The 19389-nt window shown below is 41.5% G+C and overlaps 1 protein-coding gene across 2 annotated transcripts; it reads right to left on the bottom strand.

Annotated features, from left to right (window-relative positions):
• Positions 1–2686: 2686 nt before the first annotated feature.
• On the bottom strand, positions 2687–19310 carry LOC121542308 (transmembrane protease serine 9-like). 2 transcript variants are annotated; one of them, XM_041851702.1, is made up of 13 exons: positions 19139–19310; positions 18942–19043; positions 7427–7610; positions 7264–7339; positions 6962–7151; positions 6630–6769; positions 6333–6486; positions 6220–6261; positions 5801–6020; positions 5355–5512; positions 3489–3587; positions 3141–3277; positions 2687–2893 (listed from the first exon to the last, which is right to left on the bottom strand). In XM_041851702.1, the coding sequence occupies exons 1-13, from the start codon at positions 19197–19199 to the stop codon at positions 2729–2731; spliced, it is 1728 nt and encodes a 575-aa protein (XP_041707636.1). In that variant the 5' UTR covers positions 19200–19310; the 3' UTR covers positions 2687–2728. The 2 variants fall into 2 exon arrangements, with proteins under 2 accessions (XP_041707636.1, XP_041707637.1); XM_041851703.1 differs by lacking the exon at positions 2687–2893 and having other exon boundaries at positions 3184–3272.
• Between the last annotated feature and the right edge of the window lie 79 nt (positions 19311–19389).

Here is a 19389-nt window from a genome sequence, read left to right as displayed (position 1 = left end):
TTCCACAGTGGAGGTGGCATAATACCCATAAAACCTAGCGATCAAAGAGGGAAACGGTTCCAATTGTTTTTCCACATAGGGAATTTTAGAAACACTTAAAATAAGGGCTGTGTTTCGTGTAGGCTTACCCTGGCGTGATGTTTTGATAACCATGTAAATCTCTCTCGGACAAGGTGACTTTTATCAATATATTCCTCTGTAGCTCAGCTGGTAGAGCACGGTGCTTGTAATGCCAAGGTAGTGGGTTTGATCCCCGGGACCACCCATACACAAAAATGTATGCACGCATGACTGTAAATCGCTTTGGATAAAAGCGTCTGCTAAATAGCATATTATTATATTATTATTCCCCTCAGATTTGAAAATGCTAATTAGTATCAAAGTAGACATCATGCAAGACTACAAATCCCTCAAGTTCCTTTCGTCATCTCTAGCTGACACCTTTCCTAAAAGGTATTGTGTCAATTTAAAACGTGCACAAGACAGTTCACAGAATTGTCAATTTAAAGAAATTAAGACAATTTATTAATTACCAAATTTAGTTTACATTAGATAGTTAATCCAGAGATTCTTACCTTTGCATCGATTCGGCAGTCTCTTCCAGATCATCATGGCATTTGTAGTTCTTTATGATAGCCACATTAGCAGCTAAAATGGCATTTCATTTTTAGGGGGTAAATACAGGCAAATATATTGATAAAAGTCACCTTGTCCTAAAGAGATTTACGCGGTTATCAAAACGTCACACCAGGGTAAGCCTACATGAAACACAGCCCTTATTTTAAGTGTTTCTAAAATCCCCTATGGGAAAAATGAATGGTGGAAAAACGATTGGAACCATTTCCTTGTTTGACCGCTAGGTTTTATGACTCATACTGTGGTCTGAGGTTAACACAGGCAAAGGATATCTTATACGTTTTGTTCTATGAGATAATAGCAGTCAATTAACATGACATTTATCATGCGTTTATCCACACGCCCTTTTGAAACGAAATAATAGAGTTGTATAGAAATTGCAACGTTGTATTTGTCCCACTATGGTTTCTGTGAGCGCACGGGCATCTCCATTGAGGCCATGTATCTCCATTTTGAAGTAGTCAATGTACTTCTTCTACTACTTCTATGAGTTGGTAAACAAACTGAAAGGGCCATGTGTTGTTTGAACAGGTATAAAGCCTTGGTTGACAATTTGCTGCCACCTGCAGTTATGGAGTGTTTTCTCAGGAGTATAATTCATTGGCTGATCCCCTGATGACCTGGATGGAATTATGTGATTCTTCCTTAACCCATAGAAAGTCCCGCTCAGTTGACTACTTAAAAATGGGGAAAGTCCTCAACAGCACTGCCAATTCTAGAACAAGCTTTTGGGCACTAGAGTCCACTATACAACTCTATGAACGAAAGCTAATTTAAAAAAACATATAGCCTACACAAAAATAAAAAATAATGATCTTTGTATCGGGTCATTGGTTACTGTAGCCTACAAACATTTTGTAATCTTCATTCAAATAAATAATGTGTGTAAATCTGACATTTCCTAATGGTTGTGTTGTGGCAGCTGGCTGTCTAGACAGGGAGGATGGGGTTATTCCAGGTCAACCCAAGGCCAAGAGTCCTGACATTTTTAAATTGTGCAGCTCCTGTTTGAATGATACATCAGCATTATCTTACAGTGGCACTGGCAGTTTTTCCAAGCATACCATTCAGGCTTTTATAGGTAGGCTAATATTGACATGTTGATTGTGATAAAAATGGAACCTTGTGTAAGATTATAGGCCAGATAAACAGAGCAGAAGGTTGAACGTCTGTCCCATGACTGTGTTTAAACAGATCATGTTGTTTTTAATGTTTTGTTATGAAAGTGTTATTTCAAAGTATTTCATATTTTTGTATGGGCATATACACAGTGTAAAGAACACCTTTCTACTATTGAGTTGCACCCCCTCCCCTCAATTTGTCAGGTCATGGATGCTACAAGGTGTCGAAAGCGTTCCACAGGGATGCTGGCCCATGTTGACTCCAGTGCTTTCCACAGTTGTGTCAAGTTGGCTGGATGTACTTTGGATGGTGGACCATTCTTGATACACACAGGAAACTGTAGCGCATGAAAAACCCAGCAGTGTTGCAGTTCTTGACACTAACCGGTGCACCTGGCACCTACTACCATACCATGTTCAAAGGCATTTCAATATTTTGTCTTGCCCATTCACCCTCTGAATGGCACACATACACAATCCATGTCTCAAGGCTTAAAAAAATAATTATTTAACCAGTCTCCCCCCCTTCATCTACACTGATTGGTGGATTTAACAAGTTACATCAAAAAGGGATCAGAGCTTTCACCTGGTCAGTCTGTCATGGAAAGAACAAGTGTTCATAATGTTTTGTGCACTCCTACCTCCTTTAAAAATATATATTTCTATTTTATATTTGAATGTATAAAATCATATGTGCAATATATTTCAATCATTGTTTACACCAACTGAAAAAATAAATAAGTTACAAGATTAGAGTAAACGGATCTCTATGACAAACCCTATGCAACCAGACATACAGTATGTGACAATAGTCAGCTTTGTGTGTGCTTCACATTCTTCTCAAACCTATTGGAACATCTCATTGTGATTGCATTATACACTGTGTCAGTGTGCCTTTGCCTTACACAAGTCTCAAAATGAACACTGGATCAAAAAAGTCATTGTTTATTCTGTTATAATGTGAAACAAAGTCAGATGTCAGCGGTTATATTCGTGATCCAGGAACGATAAGCTGATAGTCGGGAGAAGACTGCTGGTGTGCTGAGGTCACAGCTCGGGCTGCCCCATGTGACCACCCCAAAGAGGAAGAAGACCCCCTTTATTTTCTGGCAGAGGAGTGGAGCACCAGAGTCCCCCTATAGATAGGAAGAAATAATACTTTTTGTTGTTGTTGAAAGAATGATAACTTACACTAATGTTAAACACAGAAAAACAATGTTACTATAGCACAATGTTGTGAAACTTAGAATCATTCCTCATTCTTGGGCATTTTTATGAAGACCACTAATTCACATCAGTACTGTTAGTTCGAAACCATTCATTGATCCAAAAAAAAATGTCTTCATGAGTACACTATAGAGGTAACTATCTCACTATACTTACCATGCAGGAGACAGAGCCGGCTGGGTCTGTACACAGCTGAGTGTCTGTGATGAGGTCCTCTCCCCAGCTCTCTCTACAAGTGGTCCTGTTGACCAGCCCTAGCCTGGCCTGGTGCAGGGTGGATCTGCTAACCTTCGCTATGCGGAGAGAGCACATGATAAGCAAGTGATAAGATTATATATTTATAATAGAGAAGGCTGTTGCCTATTTATGATACTGTGTAAGAGCAAGACCGATGAAACACTATGGATCCAGGAGGAGTCCATTCGGTTCCTCAGTGATAAACCGGCCACCAACATCACATGAGAACTTATGGTCATGAATGTAGAGTTATATTGCTGTACATACGTGCCGAGTTGCTGGATCCCCAGCCTGTTGTCACACAGGACCAGCTGTCATCCAGCTTCACATCCTCATGTGGGAGGCAAACTGGAGACACTGTGTCATCTAGGGACACATCAGAAGACCACCAGAATAAGCATCCTAGATACAGTGAGGGAAAAAAGTATTTGATCCCCTGCTGATTTTGTACGTTTGCCCACTGACAAAGAAATTATCATTCTATAATTTTAAATGGTAGGTTTATTTGAACAGTGAGAGACAGAATAACAACAAAAGAATACAGAAAAACACATGTCAAAAATGTTATAAATTGATTTGCATTTTAATGAGGGAAATAAGTATTTGACTCCCCCTCAATCAGAAAGATTTCTGGCTCCCAGGTGTCTTTTATACAGGTAACGAGCTGAGATTAGGAGCACACTCTTAAAGGGAGTGCTCCTAATCTCAGCTTGTTACCTGTATAAAAGACACCTGTCCACAGAAGCAATCAATCAATCAGATTCCAAACTCTCCACCATGGCCAAGACCAAAGAGCTCTCCAAGGATGTCAGGGCCAAGATTGTAGACCTACACAAGGCTGGAATGGGCTACAAGACCAGCTTGGTGAGAAGGTGACAACAGTTGGTGCGATTATTCGCAAATGGAAGAAACACAAAAGAACTGTCAATCTCCCTCGGCCCTGGGGCTCCATGCAAGATCTCACCTCGTGGAGTTGCAATGATTATGAGAACGGTGAGGAATCAGCCCAGAACTACACGGGAGGATTTTGTCAATGATCTCAAGGCAGCTGGGACCATAGTCATCAAGAAAACAATTGTTAACACACTACGCCGTGAAGGACTGAAATCCTGCAGCGCACGCAAGGTCCCCCTGCTCAAGAAAGCACATATACAGGCCGTCTGAAGTTTGCCAATGAACATCTGAATGATTCAGAGGAGAACTGGGTGAAGTGTTGTGGTCAGACGAGACCAAAATCGAGCTCTTTGGCATCAACTCAACTCGCCGTGTTTGGAGGAGGAGGAATGCTGCCTATGACCCCATGAACACCATCCCCACCGACAAACATGGAGGTGGAAACATTATGCTTTGGGGGTGTTTTTCTGCTAAGGGGACAGGACAACTTCACCGCATCAAAGGGACGATGGACGGGGCCATGTACCGTCAAATCTTGGGTGAGAACCTCCTTCCCTCAGCCAGGCCATTGAAAATGGGTCGTGGATGGGTATTCCAGCATGACAATGACCCAAAACACACGGCCAAGGCAACAAAGGAGTGGCTCAAGAAGAAGCACATTAAGGTCCTGGAGTGGCCTAGCCAGTCTCCAGACCTTAATCCCATAGAAAATCTGTGGAGGGAGCTGAAGGTTCGAGTTGCCAAACGTCAGTTTCAAAACCTTAATGACTTCGAGAAGATCTGCAAAGAGGAGTGGGACAAAATCCCTCCTGAGATGTGTGCAAACCTGGTGGCCAACTACAAGAAACTTCTTACCTCTGATTGCCAACAAGGGTTTTGCCACCAAGTACTAAGTCATGTTTTGCAGAGGGGTCAAATACTTATTTCCCTCATTAGAATGCAAATCAATTTATAACATTTTTGACATGCGTTTTTCTGGATTTTTGTTGTTGTTATTCTGTCTCTCACTGTTCAAATAAACCTACCATTAAAATTATAGACTGATCATGTCTTTGTCGGTGGGCAAACGTACAAAATCAGCAGGGGATCAAATACTTTTTTCCCCTCACTGTATGTCACATGCTTTAATTGGCCTGCAAGCCAAGTTAACGGTCCTGTAAAGCCAGATAAACCATTCAAGCAATACAATCAGATCAGTGAGGTAAAGTAACCCATACTGGAAGAGTTAGAGTTTGTTACCGAATCGAGCTGGAACACTGAGCTTGATGAGTGTGAGGTCAGATGTCGGAGGGAAGGTTCCGTCGTGGGGGTGGCTGAACACCTCTTCCACCAGGATGGTCTGGGCAGACATGAACCTTAGGTCGTGACCTCCCAGAACCACTGTGTCAACTGTAGGTCTGAAAGACAGGAGAGAATAGACGGACACTGATTGTGTGAAATAGGACTGGTGAACAAGAACTACAGTAGCTGACCTACCCTCACTGACATTCCAAGGGCTGTTTTAGAGAGCAATACTAAGTGTGTGATGAAAGAATGTGAAGGTGGGTGATTGACTCCACTGAATGAATGAAGCATCAAGACAGAGAGATATAGAAAGTAATACTAGAAGAAAATGAACAATCATGTAGCGGTTAGATAACAGACAATAGTGTGTGTCCTGTGTCGGTACTTGGTGACTAACTCACTTGCAGTGGCAGTGTTGCGGTGCCAGGACCCAGTGGTGGTGGATCAGGGTCCCACTGCAGTAATGTCTCCCTTTGGACTGCAGACTGACCTGCCAGGGCCAGGAGTTGGCGCACGCCTCTGTCACACTCCCCACCCGCACCTCACCCTCCAAGGTCACATACACCCCTGCTGGGCGGGAGTCCAGCCGGCAGGTCAATATCTCACTCTGACCACAACTCTCTGGGAGACAGGAAGAGAGGGAGGGTACAAGAGGGTTAGTGGTCAAACTAAATATTATCCTCTGTTTTGATAATGCCATGTTTTGATCAAGAAAATAAAATATGTGCTGGCAGTAAGATTACATTTAATCATACATTCATTTTTTCCCCCTAAAAGTTTATTTCAGGTAGCTAAATAATTGTGCACTGACATAACCTACCTTTAGCTACAGTACCACCATCACCTGAAATCGCCTTTTCACCTGTTAAAAATAAAATATCATTTTTTAAAATGAAGTATTTCTCTAGGGTTGGGCTTGAAGTGTGTACTTACCTTTAATTAATTCATTGATCCAGTCTAGGTAGACCTGTACTTTAGTATAGACTCCAGGCCTTTGGGCTCTACCACAGCCCACTCCCCAGCTAACCACTCCAGCCAACTCATACCTGGACCCTGTATAGCAGGACAGAGGTCCACCTGAGTCACCCTGCAGGAACAACCACGTCACAAGACAAGGATAACAGATGGGAAAATACTTAGAATAGAACACACACTGACTTTTAATATGAAAGTAGAATACAATGAGAGGTATAAATACTTGAAAGCATTGTCAGTGTTTGAGGTCACTACCTGGCAGGCGTCTACACCTCCTTCAGGGTCTCCAGCACAGAACATGGTGGGCTGAACTACACCATGGTAGAACTTGTTACAGTCCTCTTGGGATAGACAGGTCACATTCACCTCCTGGAGTCTGTTGGCACGAGGCCCGTCTGAGAGAGTAGAAGAGTAGGAGGGGGGAGAAAGTTCACGAGGGGAAAACATGTAACAGGACCATCCTCACTGTGGATGATCAATTATGATTTAATGTCAGTTATGACCCCAGAAGAGCCCGTCTGACCTTTCTTATAAAGAGATGAAAAAGGCAACTAAACTTCAAAAAGAAATGTAGGAAATCTACTGACTCTCTCTGGTGGTACCCCAGCCGGTCACTGTGCATTGTTTTTTGGGTTCGATTGGCCTCATCCATATCTCTATGGGTCTCACACACTGGTTGAATATCAGCGGGGTCTTTAGCTTCACCAGGGCAATGTCATGCATCTTTGTAATGCGGTTGTAATCCTTGTGGGTGACTATTTTAGAGACTCCAACCAACTGAAAACAAAAGTAAATGTGTGCCTTAACAGTTGAAATGTCAATGCAGAATAACAACAGAAAAAAGTCTGTTTAATGACTTGAATGTAGTCCGTCCGTGTGTGCATCCCACCTGTTGACATTCTTCATTAGGATTCTCAAGGTCATGTTTTCCCGCCATCACAGTCCAGAAATCCACTTTGTTATACCTGTAAAACACCATCCATAATTACTTTGATTTCTCTAGCTATACATCTACTCGATTTATTGTTACTTGAACTTCCAGAACTACTCACTGTTTGAAGCAGTGTGTGGCAGTGAGAACCCACTGAGGGGCGATGATGGCACCGCCACAGGCTGGCATGGTGGTAAAGCGGAGGGATACCTGCCATGGCCACGAGTGGGCCCAGGCCTCCACACCACCAATGATCCTCACCTCCATCTCCTGCTCTGTCGTGAATGACCGAACCCCTGCCAGATCTGCAACAAAGCTCCCGGAGGTTAGAGGTTTCTTCATGGGTGTGCAGGGACAGGTTACTCACTACATCAGGAAATGTGTGGGAGGCCTTAGTTTTAAGTAGCTTAGTATAGCAGTGCATGTCTGGTCTTGCCAGTAGGGCTGATGCTACCAGTGTTTGTGTATATCATCGTGTGCATTACATATAGGCAGAATAGATTCCGACCCTACGCTTGCTTATAGCTGCACTGGGGTCGGACAAACTTCCAATTTAGATTAAGACGCCGGCGGGAGATAATGCTTAGAAAAATGCACCTCAACCCAGGGATAAGAAATGCATTGTACTCCGAATTCTCAGTAGCCACAGCAGCCATTTTGGAATGGCAATGTCAGCCAATCAGCTCCTTTGTTGTTCAACGGGACGTGCCATTCCATAATGGCTACTACTAGCTAGCATGAGGACGAAAACTGCAGTTCACAAAAAAACTAGCAGTCGTTCAATCTTCTCTGTGTAATACTTGGGATAATGGGACAATTCAGAGTACAACGCATTTGTCATCCCTGGATTGAGGTACTCCCCCGGAGAAATATATCTCGTGCCTGCTCCGCGGTGTCTTAATCTAAACAGGAAGCCTGTCTATTCTGGCTACATTACATACTGCTTCACTATCTGATCAGCTTCTACAGGTCAAAGTAAGAAACATTGTACTGAGCAACGTGTCACTTTTTAAAATTTTATTTTTTGAGGTAGATCAGCTTTAATATTGCTGATAGATTGTAGCTTCCATCAATATAATTGTTTTCATTTCCAATCCCTGATTTTTTTTCTTTTTAAAATATATTTCCCTTGATTATTTTCCCCTAACTGTACCACTCCTCCCCTAATTGGAGTAAACTAATGGACAACAACACTTAGGCTTCTACTTCCATCTTATACATACTATATACAGTACCTTGCAAAAGTATTCATCCCCCTTGGCGTTTTTCCTATTTTGTGGCATTACAACCTGTAATTTAAATGGATTTTTATGTGGATTTCATGTAATGGACATACACAAAATAGTCAAAATTGGTGAAGCGAAAACAATAACTTGTTTAAAAATTGAATAGTTATGCACGCTCTTGTTTTTGTCTTATTTCATGTTTGTTTCACAAAAAAAATATATTTTGCATCTTCAAAGTGGTAGGCATGTTGTGTAAATCAAATGATACAACCCCCCAAAAAAAAAAATCAATTTTAATTCCAGGTTGTAAGGCAACAAAATAGGAAAAATGCCAAGGGGGTGAATTCTTTCGCAAGCCACTGTACATTTTATGGACACAATGTATTTTACAATAGTTACGTTTTGTTTGTTTTTAATCCCATCCTTCAGCTACCCTTAACCCCTCCCATCTATCTCTGAAGACCACCCAGGTTTGAGTTATATTTGCCATATATTTTTAACTGTGCGGTTCAAAAAAGTTCTGAACCTATATACATTTTACGGACACAGTATACTTTACATGAGTTATCTCGTTGTTTTTAGTCCCACCCTTCAGCTCCACTCAACCCCTCCCATCTATCTCTAACACCATCCAGTTTTGATTTCTATTTGCAATTATTTTTCAACTGTGTTGTGATGTTTCACAAAAGTTCTGAACCTTTCTATTCTTAGTTTCTACAGATTGTAAACTAAAGATACCTTTTTTTGCTAAAAGCATTATAGTATTGATCGATTTACCCAGCAGTGCTATTTGCAGAGTAAGCTCCAGGTAAATGTTGCAATTCTTCAGCCATTCCTGAACCTGCGACCAAAAACAAGCTACATATGGACAGTACCAAAACAAATTATCGTGTCTCTTCGCAGCAAAATCTGCAGAGCTGGGATGATTGATACATACAATGAGGGAAAAAAGTATTTGATCCCCTGCTGATTTTGTACGTTTGCCCACTGACAAAGAAATGATCAGTCTATCATTTTAATGGTAGGTTTATTTGAACAGTGAGAGACAGAATAACAACAAAAATACAGAAAAACACATGTCAAAAATGTTATAAATTGATTTGCATTTTAATGAGGGAAATAAGTATTTGACCCCCCCTCAATCAGAAAGATTTCTGGCTCCCAGGTGTCTTTAATACAGGTAACGAGCTGAGATTAGGAGCACACTCTTAAAGGGAGTGCTTCTAATCTCTGCTTGTTAGCTGTATAAAAAGACACCTGTCCACAGAACCAATTAATCAATCAGATTCCAAACTCTCCACCATGGCCAAGACCAAAGAACTCTCCAAGGATGTCAGGAACAAGATTGTAGACCTACACAAGGCTGGAATGGGCTACAAGACCATCGCCAAGCAGCTTGGTGAGAAGGTGACAACAGTTGGTGCGATTATTCACAAATGGAAGAAACACAAAAGAACTGTCAATCTCCCTCGGCCCTGGGGCTCCATGCAAGATCTCACCTCATGGAGTTGCAATGATCATGAGAACGGTGCGGAATCAGCCCAGAACTACACGGGAGGATCTTGTCAATGATCTCAAGGCAGCTGGGACCATAGTCACCAAGAAAACAATTGTTAACACACTACGCCGTGAAGGACTGAAATCCTGCAGCGCCCGCAAGGTCCCCCTGCTCAAGAAAGCACATATACAGGGCCGTCTAAAGTTTGCCAATGAACATCTGAATGATTCAGAGGAAAACTGGGTGAAAGTGTTGTGGTCAGATGAGACCAAAATCGAGCTCTTTGGCATCAACTCAACTCGCCGTGTTTGGAGGAGGAGGAATGCTGCCTATGACCCCAAGAACAACATCCCCACTGTCAAACATGGAGGTGGAAACATTATGCTTTGGGGGTGTTTTTCTGCTAAGGGGACAGGACAACTTCACCACATCAAAGGGACGATGGACGGGGCCATGTACCGTCAAATCTTGGGTGAGAACCTCCTTCCCTCAGCCAGGGCATTGAAAATGGGTCGTGGATGGGTATTCCAGCATGACAATGACCCAAAACACACGGCCAAGGCAACAAAGGACTGGCTCAACAAGAAGCACATTAAGGTCCTGGAGTGGCCTAGCCAGTCTCCAGACCTTAATCCCATAGAAAATCTGTGGAGGGAGCTGAAGGTTCGAGTTGCCAAACGTCAGCCTCGAAACCTTAATGACTTGGAGAAGATCTACAAAGAGGAGTGGAACAAAATCCCTCCTGAGATGTGTGCAAACTTGGTGGCCAACTGCAAGAAACGTCTGACCTCTGTGATTGCCAACAAGGGTTTTGCCAACAAGTACTAAGTACTGTTTTGCAGAGGGGTCAAATACTCATTTCCCTCATTAAAATGCTAAATCAATTTATAACATTTTTGACATGCGTTTTTCTGAATTTTTTTGTTGTTATTCTGTCTCTCACTGTTCAAATAAACCTACCATTAAAATTATAGACTGATCATGGGAAAACGTACAAAATCAGCAGGGGATCAAATACTTTTTTCCCTCACTGTACATACACTCTACCGGTCAAACGTTTTAGAACTTCTTTATTTTTACTATTTTCTACATTGTAGAATAATGAAAATATCAAAACTATGAAATAACACATATGGAATTATGTAGTAACCAAAAAACCATCAAGCACTATGATGAAACTGGCTCTCATGAGGACTGCCACAGGAAAGGAAGACCCAGAGTTACCTCTGCTGCAGAGGGTAAGTTCATTAGAGTTAACTGCACCTCAGATTGCAGCCCAAATAAATGCTTCACAGAGTTCAAGTAACAGACACATCAACAATTCAGAGGAGACTGCGTGAATCAGGCCTTCATTACATTTACATTTTAGTCTTTTAGCAGATGCTCTTATCCAGAGCGACTTACAGTTAGTGAGTGCATACATTATTTTTGTTAGTTTTTTTTAATATTTTTTCCATACTGCCCCCCCCATGGGAATCGAACCCACAACCCTGGCGTTGCAAACGCCATGCTCTACCAACTGAGCTACATCCCTGCCAGCCATTCCCTCCCCTACCCTGGACGACGCTTGGCCAATTGTGCGCCGCCCCATGGGTCTCCCGGTCGCGGCCGGCTACGACAGAGCCTGGATTCGAACCAGGATCTCTAGTGGCACAGCGATGCAGTGCCTTAGACCACTGTGCCACTCGGTCTTCATGGTCGAATTGCTGCAAATAAACCACTACTACAGGACACCAATAAGAAGAAGAGATTTGCTTGGGCCAAGAAACACGAGCAATGGACATTAGACCGGTGGAAATTTGTCCTTTGGTCTGAGGAGTCCAAATTTTTGATTTTTGGTTCCAACCGCCATGTCTTTGAGACACAGAGTAGGTGAACGGATGATCTCCGCATGTGTGGTTCCCACCATGAAGCAAGGAGGAGGTGGTGTGATGGTGTGGGGGTGCTTTGCTGGTGACACTGTCTGTGATTTATTTAGAATTCAAGGCACACTTAACAAGCATGGCAACCCCATCTGGGACTATCATTTGTTTTTCAACAGGACAATGACCAAAAACACACCAAGGCTGTGTAAGGGCTATTTGACCAAGAAGGAGTGTGATTGAGTGCTGCATCAGATAACCTGGCCTCCACAATCACCCGACCTCATCCCAATTGAGATGGTTTGGGATGAGTTGGACCGCAGAGTGAAGGAAACACAGCCAACAAGTGCTCAGCATATGTGAGAACTCCTTCAAGACTGTTGGAAAAGCATTCCTCATGAAGCTGGTTGAGAGAATGCCAAGAGTGTGCAAAGCTGTCATCAAGGCAAAGGGAGGCTACTTTGAAAAATCTAAAGTCCTATTTATGATATCATTAACAAAGATGATACAATTTGTTATTTATTTTTATTTAAAAAAATAATGGGTTATTTTATCAATTGGTATATTTGAGTTTAATCATAATATTGGTTGTATTATTTGTTCTGTCTTTTCTGGAGGATTAAACTGAAATTGCAACCAACTTTCTATGGCTTGTTTTTAAAAAAGCAATATTTTGGAGATGACTTTTTTTCAAATAATCGAAAGTGAGAGGTTATAATCTGAATAAAGGGAAAAATGCCATTCTTGAACAAGGGGTGAGACATTCTTACTAATCTGCTAGAGAACCAGTTCTGATTTAAGTATAACTTTTGTATTACTGAAACCTTTAGTGGGAGGTGTAATGCTTTAATATTTAATAAATTTCTGCCCACCGAATTCATACTCATTATATAAATAGGCCCGTTTAATTTTGTCTGGCTTGCCGTTCCAAATAAACATGAATATTTTTTGCTCATATAATTTTAAAAAAACAAGTCGCTAGTTTGGACACATCTACTCTTTCAAGGGTTTCTTTATTTTTACTATTTTCTATATTGTAGAATAATAGTGAGGACATAAAAATGATGAAATAACACATATGAAATCATGTAGTAACCAAAGAAAGTGTTAAACAAATCAAAATATATTTCTGATTCTTCAAACCAGCCACCCTTTGCCTTGACAGATTTGCACACTCTTGGCATTCTCTCAACCAGCTTCACCTGGAATGCTTTTCCAACAGTCTTGAAGGAGTTCCCACATATGCTGAGCACTTGTTGGCTGCTTTTCCTTCACTCTGCGATCCAACTCATCCCAAACCATCTCATTTGGGTTTGAGGTCGGGTGATTGTGGAGGCCAGGTCATCTGACGCAGCACTCAATCACTCTCCTTCTTGGTCAAAGAGCCCTGTCTGGAGGAGTGATGGGTCATTGTCCTGTTTTTAAAAAAAAGATGTCAGACTAAGCGCAAACCAGATGGGATGGCGTATCGCTGCAGAATGCTGTGTTAGCCATGCTGGTTAAGTGTGCCTTGAATTCTAAATAAATCACTGAGAGTGTCACCAGCACCCCCACACCATCACACCTCCTCCTCCATGCTTCTCGGTGGGACCCACACATACGGAGATCATCCGTTCACCTACTCTGTTTCTCACAAAGACACAGCGTTTGGAACCAAAAATCTCAAATTGGACTCATCAGACCAATGGACAGATTTCCACCGGTCCAATGTCCATTGCTCGTGTTTCTTGGCCCAAGCAAGTCTCTTATTATTGGTGTCCTTTAGAACTGGTTTCTTTGCAGCAATTCGACCATGAAGGTCTGATTCACACAGTCTCCTCTGAACAGTTGATGTTGAGATGTGTCTGTTACTTGAACTCTGTGGAGCATTTATTTGGGCTACAATTTCTGAGGTGCAGTTAACTCTAAGGAACTTATCCTCTGCAGCAGAGGAACCTCTGGGTCTTCCTTTCCTGTGGCGGTCCTCATGATAGCCAGTTTCATCATAGCGCTTGATGATGTTTGTGACTGCACTTGAATAAACTTTCAAAGTTCTTGAAATGTTCTGGATTGACTGACCATTATGTCTTAAAGTAATGATGGACTGTCCTTTCTCTTTGCTTATTTGAGCTGTTCTTGCCATAATATGGACTTGGTATTTTACCAAATAGGGCCATCTTCTGTATACCACCCCTACCTTGTCACAACACAACTGATTGGCTCAAACGCATTAAGAAGGAAAGACATTTCATTTTTAACAACGCACACCTGTTAAAAGTGCATTTCAGGTGACTACCTCATGAAGCTGGTTGAGAGAATGCCAAGAGTGTGCAAAGCTGTCATCAAGGCAAAGGGTGGCTACTTTGAAGAATCTCAAATCTAAAATATATTTTGATTTGTTTAACACTTTTTTGGTTACTACATGATTCCATGTGTATTATTTCATAGTTTTGATGTCTTCACTATTATTCTACAATGTAGAAGATAGTAAAAATAAAGAAAGCCCTGGAATGAGTAGGTGTGTCCAAACTTTTGACTGGTACTGTAGATATTTTCCTTTCCATGGTATCATGATCTTATCTGTTTTTGCTAACTTTCTATTAAAATGTATTGTAGCGAGATCATTTATTTATTTCGGGATATGAATACCGAGTATGTCCACATCACCATTCAGACCATTTTATTGGTAAACTACACAGTAATGTAAAAGTTGTATTTTTTACTGATCCAATACGTAATATAGTAAGTACACTTACCATAATTTGGTTGTAATTCAGAGAGGTTAGAACAATTATCTAGATCCTATATGAGGCTGTGGAGGGATCCAAATTGTTGATTTAAAAGAATAGATTAATCATCAAAGTACAATGACACCTTTGTTTTTAAGCCCTTGATTTCTAGCCCCTTGATATTATTGTTGGATCTGATTTTAATAGCTAACATTTCGATGGCCATAAATAGATATGCCGACAGTGGAAAAATGTATTTTACTCCGACAGTTTAATACTTTCTGAGAAGTAGCCATTATTTACTATTTTACACCTAGGGTTACTATACAGAACTTTAACCCATTGTATAAGAGATTCTCCAAAATTGAAATATTCCAGCCATTTATATATAAATTCCATTCCTACTTTATCAAAAACCTTTTCAAAGTCAGCTATGAATACTAGGCCTGGTTTCCCTGATTTTTCATAGTGTTCTATTGTTTCCAGTCCTTGTCTTATACACTGCTCAAAAAAATTAAGGGAACACTAAAATAACACATCCTAGATCTGAATGAATGAAATAATCTTATTAAATACTTTTTTCTTTACATAGTTGAATGTGCTGACAACAAAATCACACAAACATTATCAATGGAAATCAAATTTATCAACCCATGGAGGTCTGGATTTGGAGTCACACTCAACATTAAAGTGGAAAACCACACTACAGGCTGATCCAACTTTGATGTAATGTCCTTAAAAAAAGTCAAAATGAGGCTCAGTAGTGTGTGTGGCCTCCACGTGCCTGTATGACCTCCCTACAACGCCTGGGCATGCTCCTGATGAGGTGGCGGATGGTCTCCTGAGGGATCTCCTCCCAGACCTGGACTAAAGCATCCGCCAACTCCTGGACAGTCTGTGGTGCAACGTGGCGTAACGTGGCGTTGGTGGATGGAGCGAGACATGATGTCCCAGATGTGCTCAATTGGATTCAGGTCTGGGGAATGGGCAGGCCAGTCCATAGCATCAATGCCTTCCTCTTGCAGGAACTGCTGACACACTCCAGCCACATGAGGTCTAGCATTGTCTTGCATTAGGAGGAACCCAGGGCCAACCGCACCAGCATATGGTCTCACAAGGGGTCTGAGGATCTCATCTTGGTACCTAATGGCAGTCAGGCTACCTCTGGTGAGCACATGGAGGGCTGTGCGGCCCCCCAAAGAAATGCCACCCCACACCATGACTGACCCACCGCCAAACCGGTCATGCTGGAGGATGTTGCAGGCAGCAGAACGTTCTCCACGGCGTCTCCAGACTCTGTCACGTCTGTCACGTGTTCAGTGTGAACCTGCTTTCATCGGTGAAGAGCACAGGGCGCCAGTGGCGAATTTGCCAATCTTGGTGTTCTCTGGCAAATGCCAAACGTCCTGCACGGTGTTGGGCTGTAAGCACAACCCCCACCTGTGGACGTCGGGCCCTCATACCACCCTCATGGAGTCTGTTTCTGACCGTTTGAGCAGACACATGCACATTTGGGGCGGCGCACAATTGGCCCAGCGTCGTCCAGGGTAGGGGAGGGAATGGCCGGCAGGGATGTAGCTCAGTTGGTAGAGCATGGCGTTTGCAATGCCAGGGTTGTGGGTTCGTTTCCCATGGGGGGCCAGTATAATTTTTTAAATAAAAAAATAATAATAATGTATGCACTCACTAACTGTAAGTTGCTCTGGATAAGAGCGTCTGCTAAATGACTAAAATGTAAAGAAAGTGTGGCCTGCTGGAGGTCATTTTGCAGGGCTCTGGCAGTGCTCCTCCTGCTCCTCCTTGCACAAAGGCGGAGGTAGCGGTCCTGCTGCTGGGTTGTTGCCCTCCTACGGCCTCCTCCATGTCTCCTGATGTACTGGCCTGTCTCCTGGTAGCGCCTCCATGCTCTGGACACGTCGCTGACAGACACAGCAAACCTTTTTGCCACAGCTCGCATTGATGTACCATCCTGGATGAGCTGCACTACCTGAGCCACTTGTGTGGGTTGTAGACTCCGTTTCATGCTACCACTAGAGTGAAAGCACTGCCAGCATTCAAAAGTGACCAAAACATCAGCCAGGAAGCATAGGAACTGAGAAGTGGTCTGTGGTCACCACCTGCAGAACAAGTCCTTTATTGGGGGTGTCTTGCTAATTGCCTATAATTTCCACCTGTTGTCTATTCCATTTGCACAACAGCATGTGAAATGTATTGTCAATCAGTGTTGCTTCCTAAGTGGACAGTTTGATTTCACAGAAGTGTGATTGACTTGGAGTTACATTGTGTTGTTTAAGTGTTCCCTTTATTTTTTTGAGCAGTGTATTATCTCCAATGTATAGTCCATGTAAAAAAAACCTGTCTGATTAGGATGAATAATATCCGACAATACCTTTTTAATTCTATGTGCTAGGCATTTTGCATCACAACACTGAAGTGTGAGGGGCCTCCATTTTCTTTAAATGGACTTTTATATTTACCACTTGTGTCTTGTTTCAGTAATAATGAAATCAGACCTTGTTGAGTATGATAATCTACCATTTTTAATAGGAGTGGCTAAAACATGCTAATAAGTGTCCTCTGAGTACATCAAAAAAGGTTTGGTATATCTCAACATGTATGCCATCCTGCCCTGGAGTTTTCCCGGACTTAAAGGCTTTAATTGCATCAAGAAGTTCCTCCTCTGTAATTTGGCCTTCACATGGGTCTTTCTGTACAGCTATTCATTTTACATTATTATAGAAAAAAATCCATACATCTAACTTCGGTTAGTGGAGATGGAGGAGACTGAAACGAAAACATATGCATAAAGTACTTTGCTTCCTCTTTCAAAATATAATTTCCTGAATCGTGGGTGACTCATTTGTAACAAGTTTTAGTAAATTATTTTTGGTAGCATTTCTATGTTGAAGATTACAAAATAATTTAGTGCATTTTCCCCCATATTCCATCCAGTTCGCTTTATTAAAAAATATATATTACACTTGATCTTTATTGAATAAGTTCCTCCATTTATTTTTTCCTCTAACTTATTCTGTGCCTCTGTTACAGTTTTTATTGCCATTTATCTGTACTGTTAGTCCTATTTCCTTTGTTAATACGAACTCTTTTGACCTAAATTGCATTTGTTTTCAAGATGAGTACTGAATTGCATGGCCTCTAAAAGGCACATTTAAATGTATCCCATACAATAAGAGGATCTGATGTATCTATGTTATGTCGGAAAAAGTAAGTTATAAATGATTATGTCCTGGTTAAAAACAAGTTATCATCCAATAGGCCTTGATTACATTTCCAATATCCTCGCCCACGTGGAAATTCTATAAGAGTAATGTATATGCCAATTATTTGATGGTCCGACCGCATTCTGTCCCCTATCAACACTTTATATTTTGGTGCCAGCAAGAATGACATAAGAAAGTAGTCAAGCCGACTCGCTTGATTGAGCCTCCGACATGTATATCTCACTAGCTCAGGATATTTAAGCCTCCATATATCCTCTAGTTCTAATATAGCGATGATATTCGTGATTTCCTTAAGTGCATGAGGGTGATAGTTTGTAGTGGGATTTATTTTACGGTCCATTGAGGTATTTAAAACCGTATTATAATCTCCCACCATAATAATAGAGTATTGTATTGCTTGTAGGCTTGATTAATTATATATATTTTTCAAATTAGCGTGGATCATCATTATTTCGACCATATAGATTAATGAGCCAAATTCGTTTATGGTCCAATAACATATTTAAAATAATCCATCTAATTTGCGGATCTGTTTGGACAATTTGCACATTCGGATGAAAATTGTTAATTAATCTCATCACCCCTTTTGAGTTTCTTTGCCCATGTGAGAAGTATATTCCCCCCCAGTCCCTTTTCCACACAACTTCATCTAAAATTGTTGAATTTGTTTCCTTTAAACAATAGATCTGCTAAGCCATTACAATTATAACTGGCTATATGCGTTTCACCATAATGAGATACAAGTTTAAATTCTATTTATCATAATATGTTTGTAAACTTCCCATTAAAAGGTACCATAATCATTGAGTGTCCATATAGCTGTACCATGATATTTGCATTGCCAATAAGTAAACCTCCAATTGTCCTTCACTATTTCACCCGCTAAAACCTCCCCCCCACCCCATGTTGGGTTGTCGTCCCAGTGACAGGCAGACCACCCCTGTTCCAATGGATCCTAGGGCCTTTAGAGATTGGGACCCATCCTTTAAAAAGAGCACAGTGCCACCCACAGAACAAAGGCAGATCAACCGCCAAAAAGTATTTCCAACGCCCTCACCTCGATTGTTTTATGATTCACTGTTAAACGTTTTCTTCCATACCATCAAATTGAAATCCACTGGTGAGGGTTGCATTTTCATCTTCTGTTCCGTTCAATGCACCGTTTCCAAGATTCTGTACAATTTCAGTCTGGTTTTGTACATCTAAAGAGAATGGCAAAAATCACAAAATCTTCAATATTTACTCAATCAAGTCACTTGGAACAAAACTAAAATGAAAATCAATGTGTTGCCCTTACCGTGCTGGATTCCAAGCCCCAACAGAGACAGATACACAATTAGAAAAACAAACATTTTCATCCAAAGTGCATTGAAAAGTTGATTGGGTTAAGCCTGATGCCCCAATCGGAATAAAAGTGACACAGGGGTAAATGCCACAAAGACACTTGACAATGTGCCTTTCTACTTTCAAGCGCTCATCAGCTCTCCCACACTGCACCTGCCACTATCAACACCTAATTAGATTCCTTAACATGTAATGTACCCACTA

Source organism: Coregonus clupeaformis, chromosome 28, assembly GCF_020615455.1.
Source record: "Coregonus clupeaformis isolate EN_2021a chromosome 28, ASM2061545v1, whole genome shotgun sequence".
In the NCBI taxonomy this organism is placed as follows: Eukaryota; Metazoa; Chordata; class Actinopteri; order Salmoniformes; family Salmonidae; genus Coregonus; species Coregonus clupeaformis.
Note: the sequence above shows the minus strand (reverse complement) of the source record. Positions and strands in the feature narration are given on the sequence as shown.

Bases quoted from the DNA above. Each gene is read 5' to 3' on its own strand.
- LOC121542308 (XM_041851702.1), bottom strand. From the start codon at position 19,199: ATGAAAATGTTTGTTTTTCTAATTGTGTATCTGTCTCTGTTGGGGCTT. The intron at 5,513-5,800 runs GTGAGTTAGTCA...CCTGTCTTTCAG, and splicing joins CCGCAACACTGCCACTGCAA to ACCTACAGTTGACACAGTGG. The intron at 3,588-5,354 runs GTAACAAACTCT...ATGTGTCCCTAG, and splicing joins CAGTGTTCCAGCTCGATTCG to ATGACACAGTGTCTCCAGTT.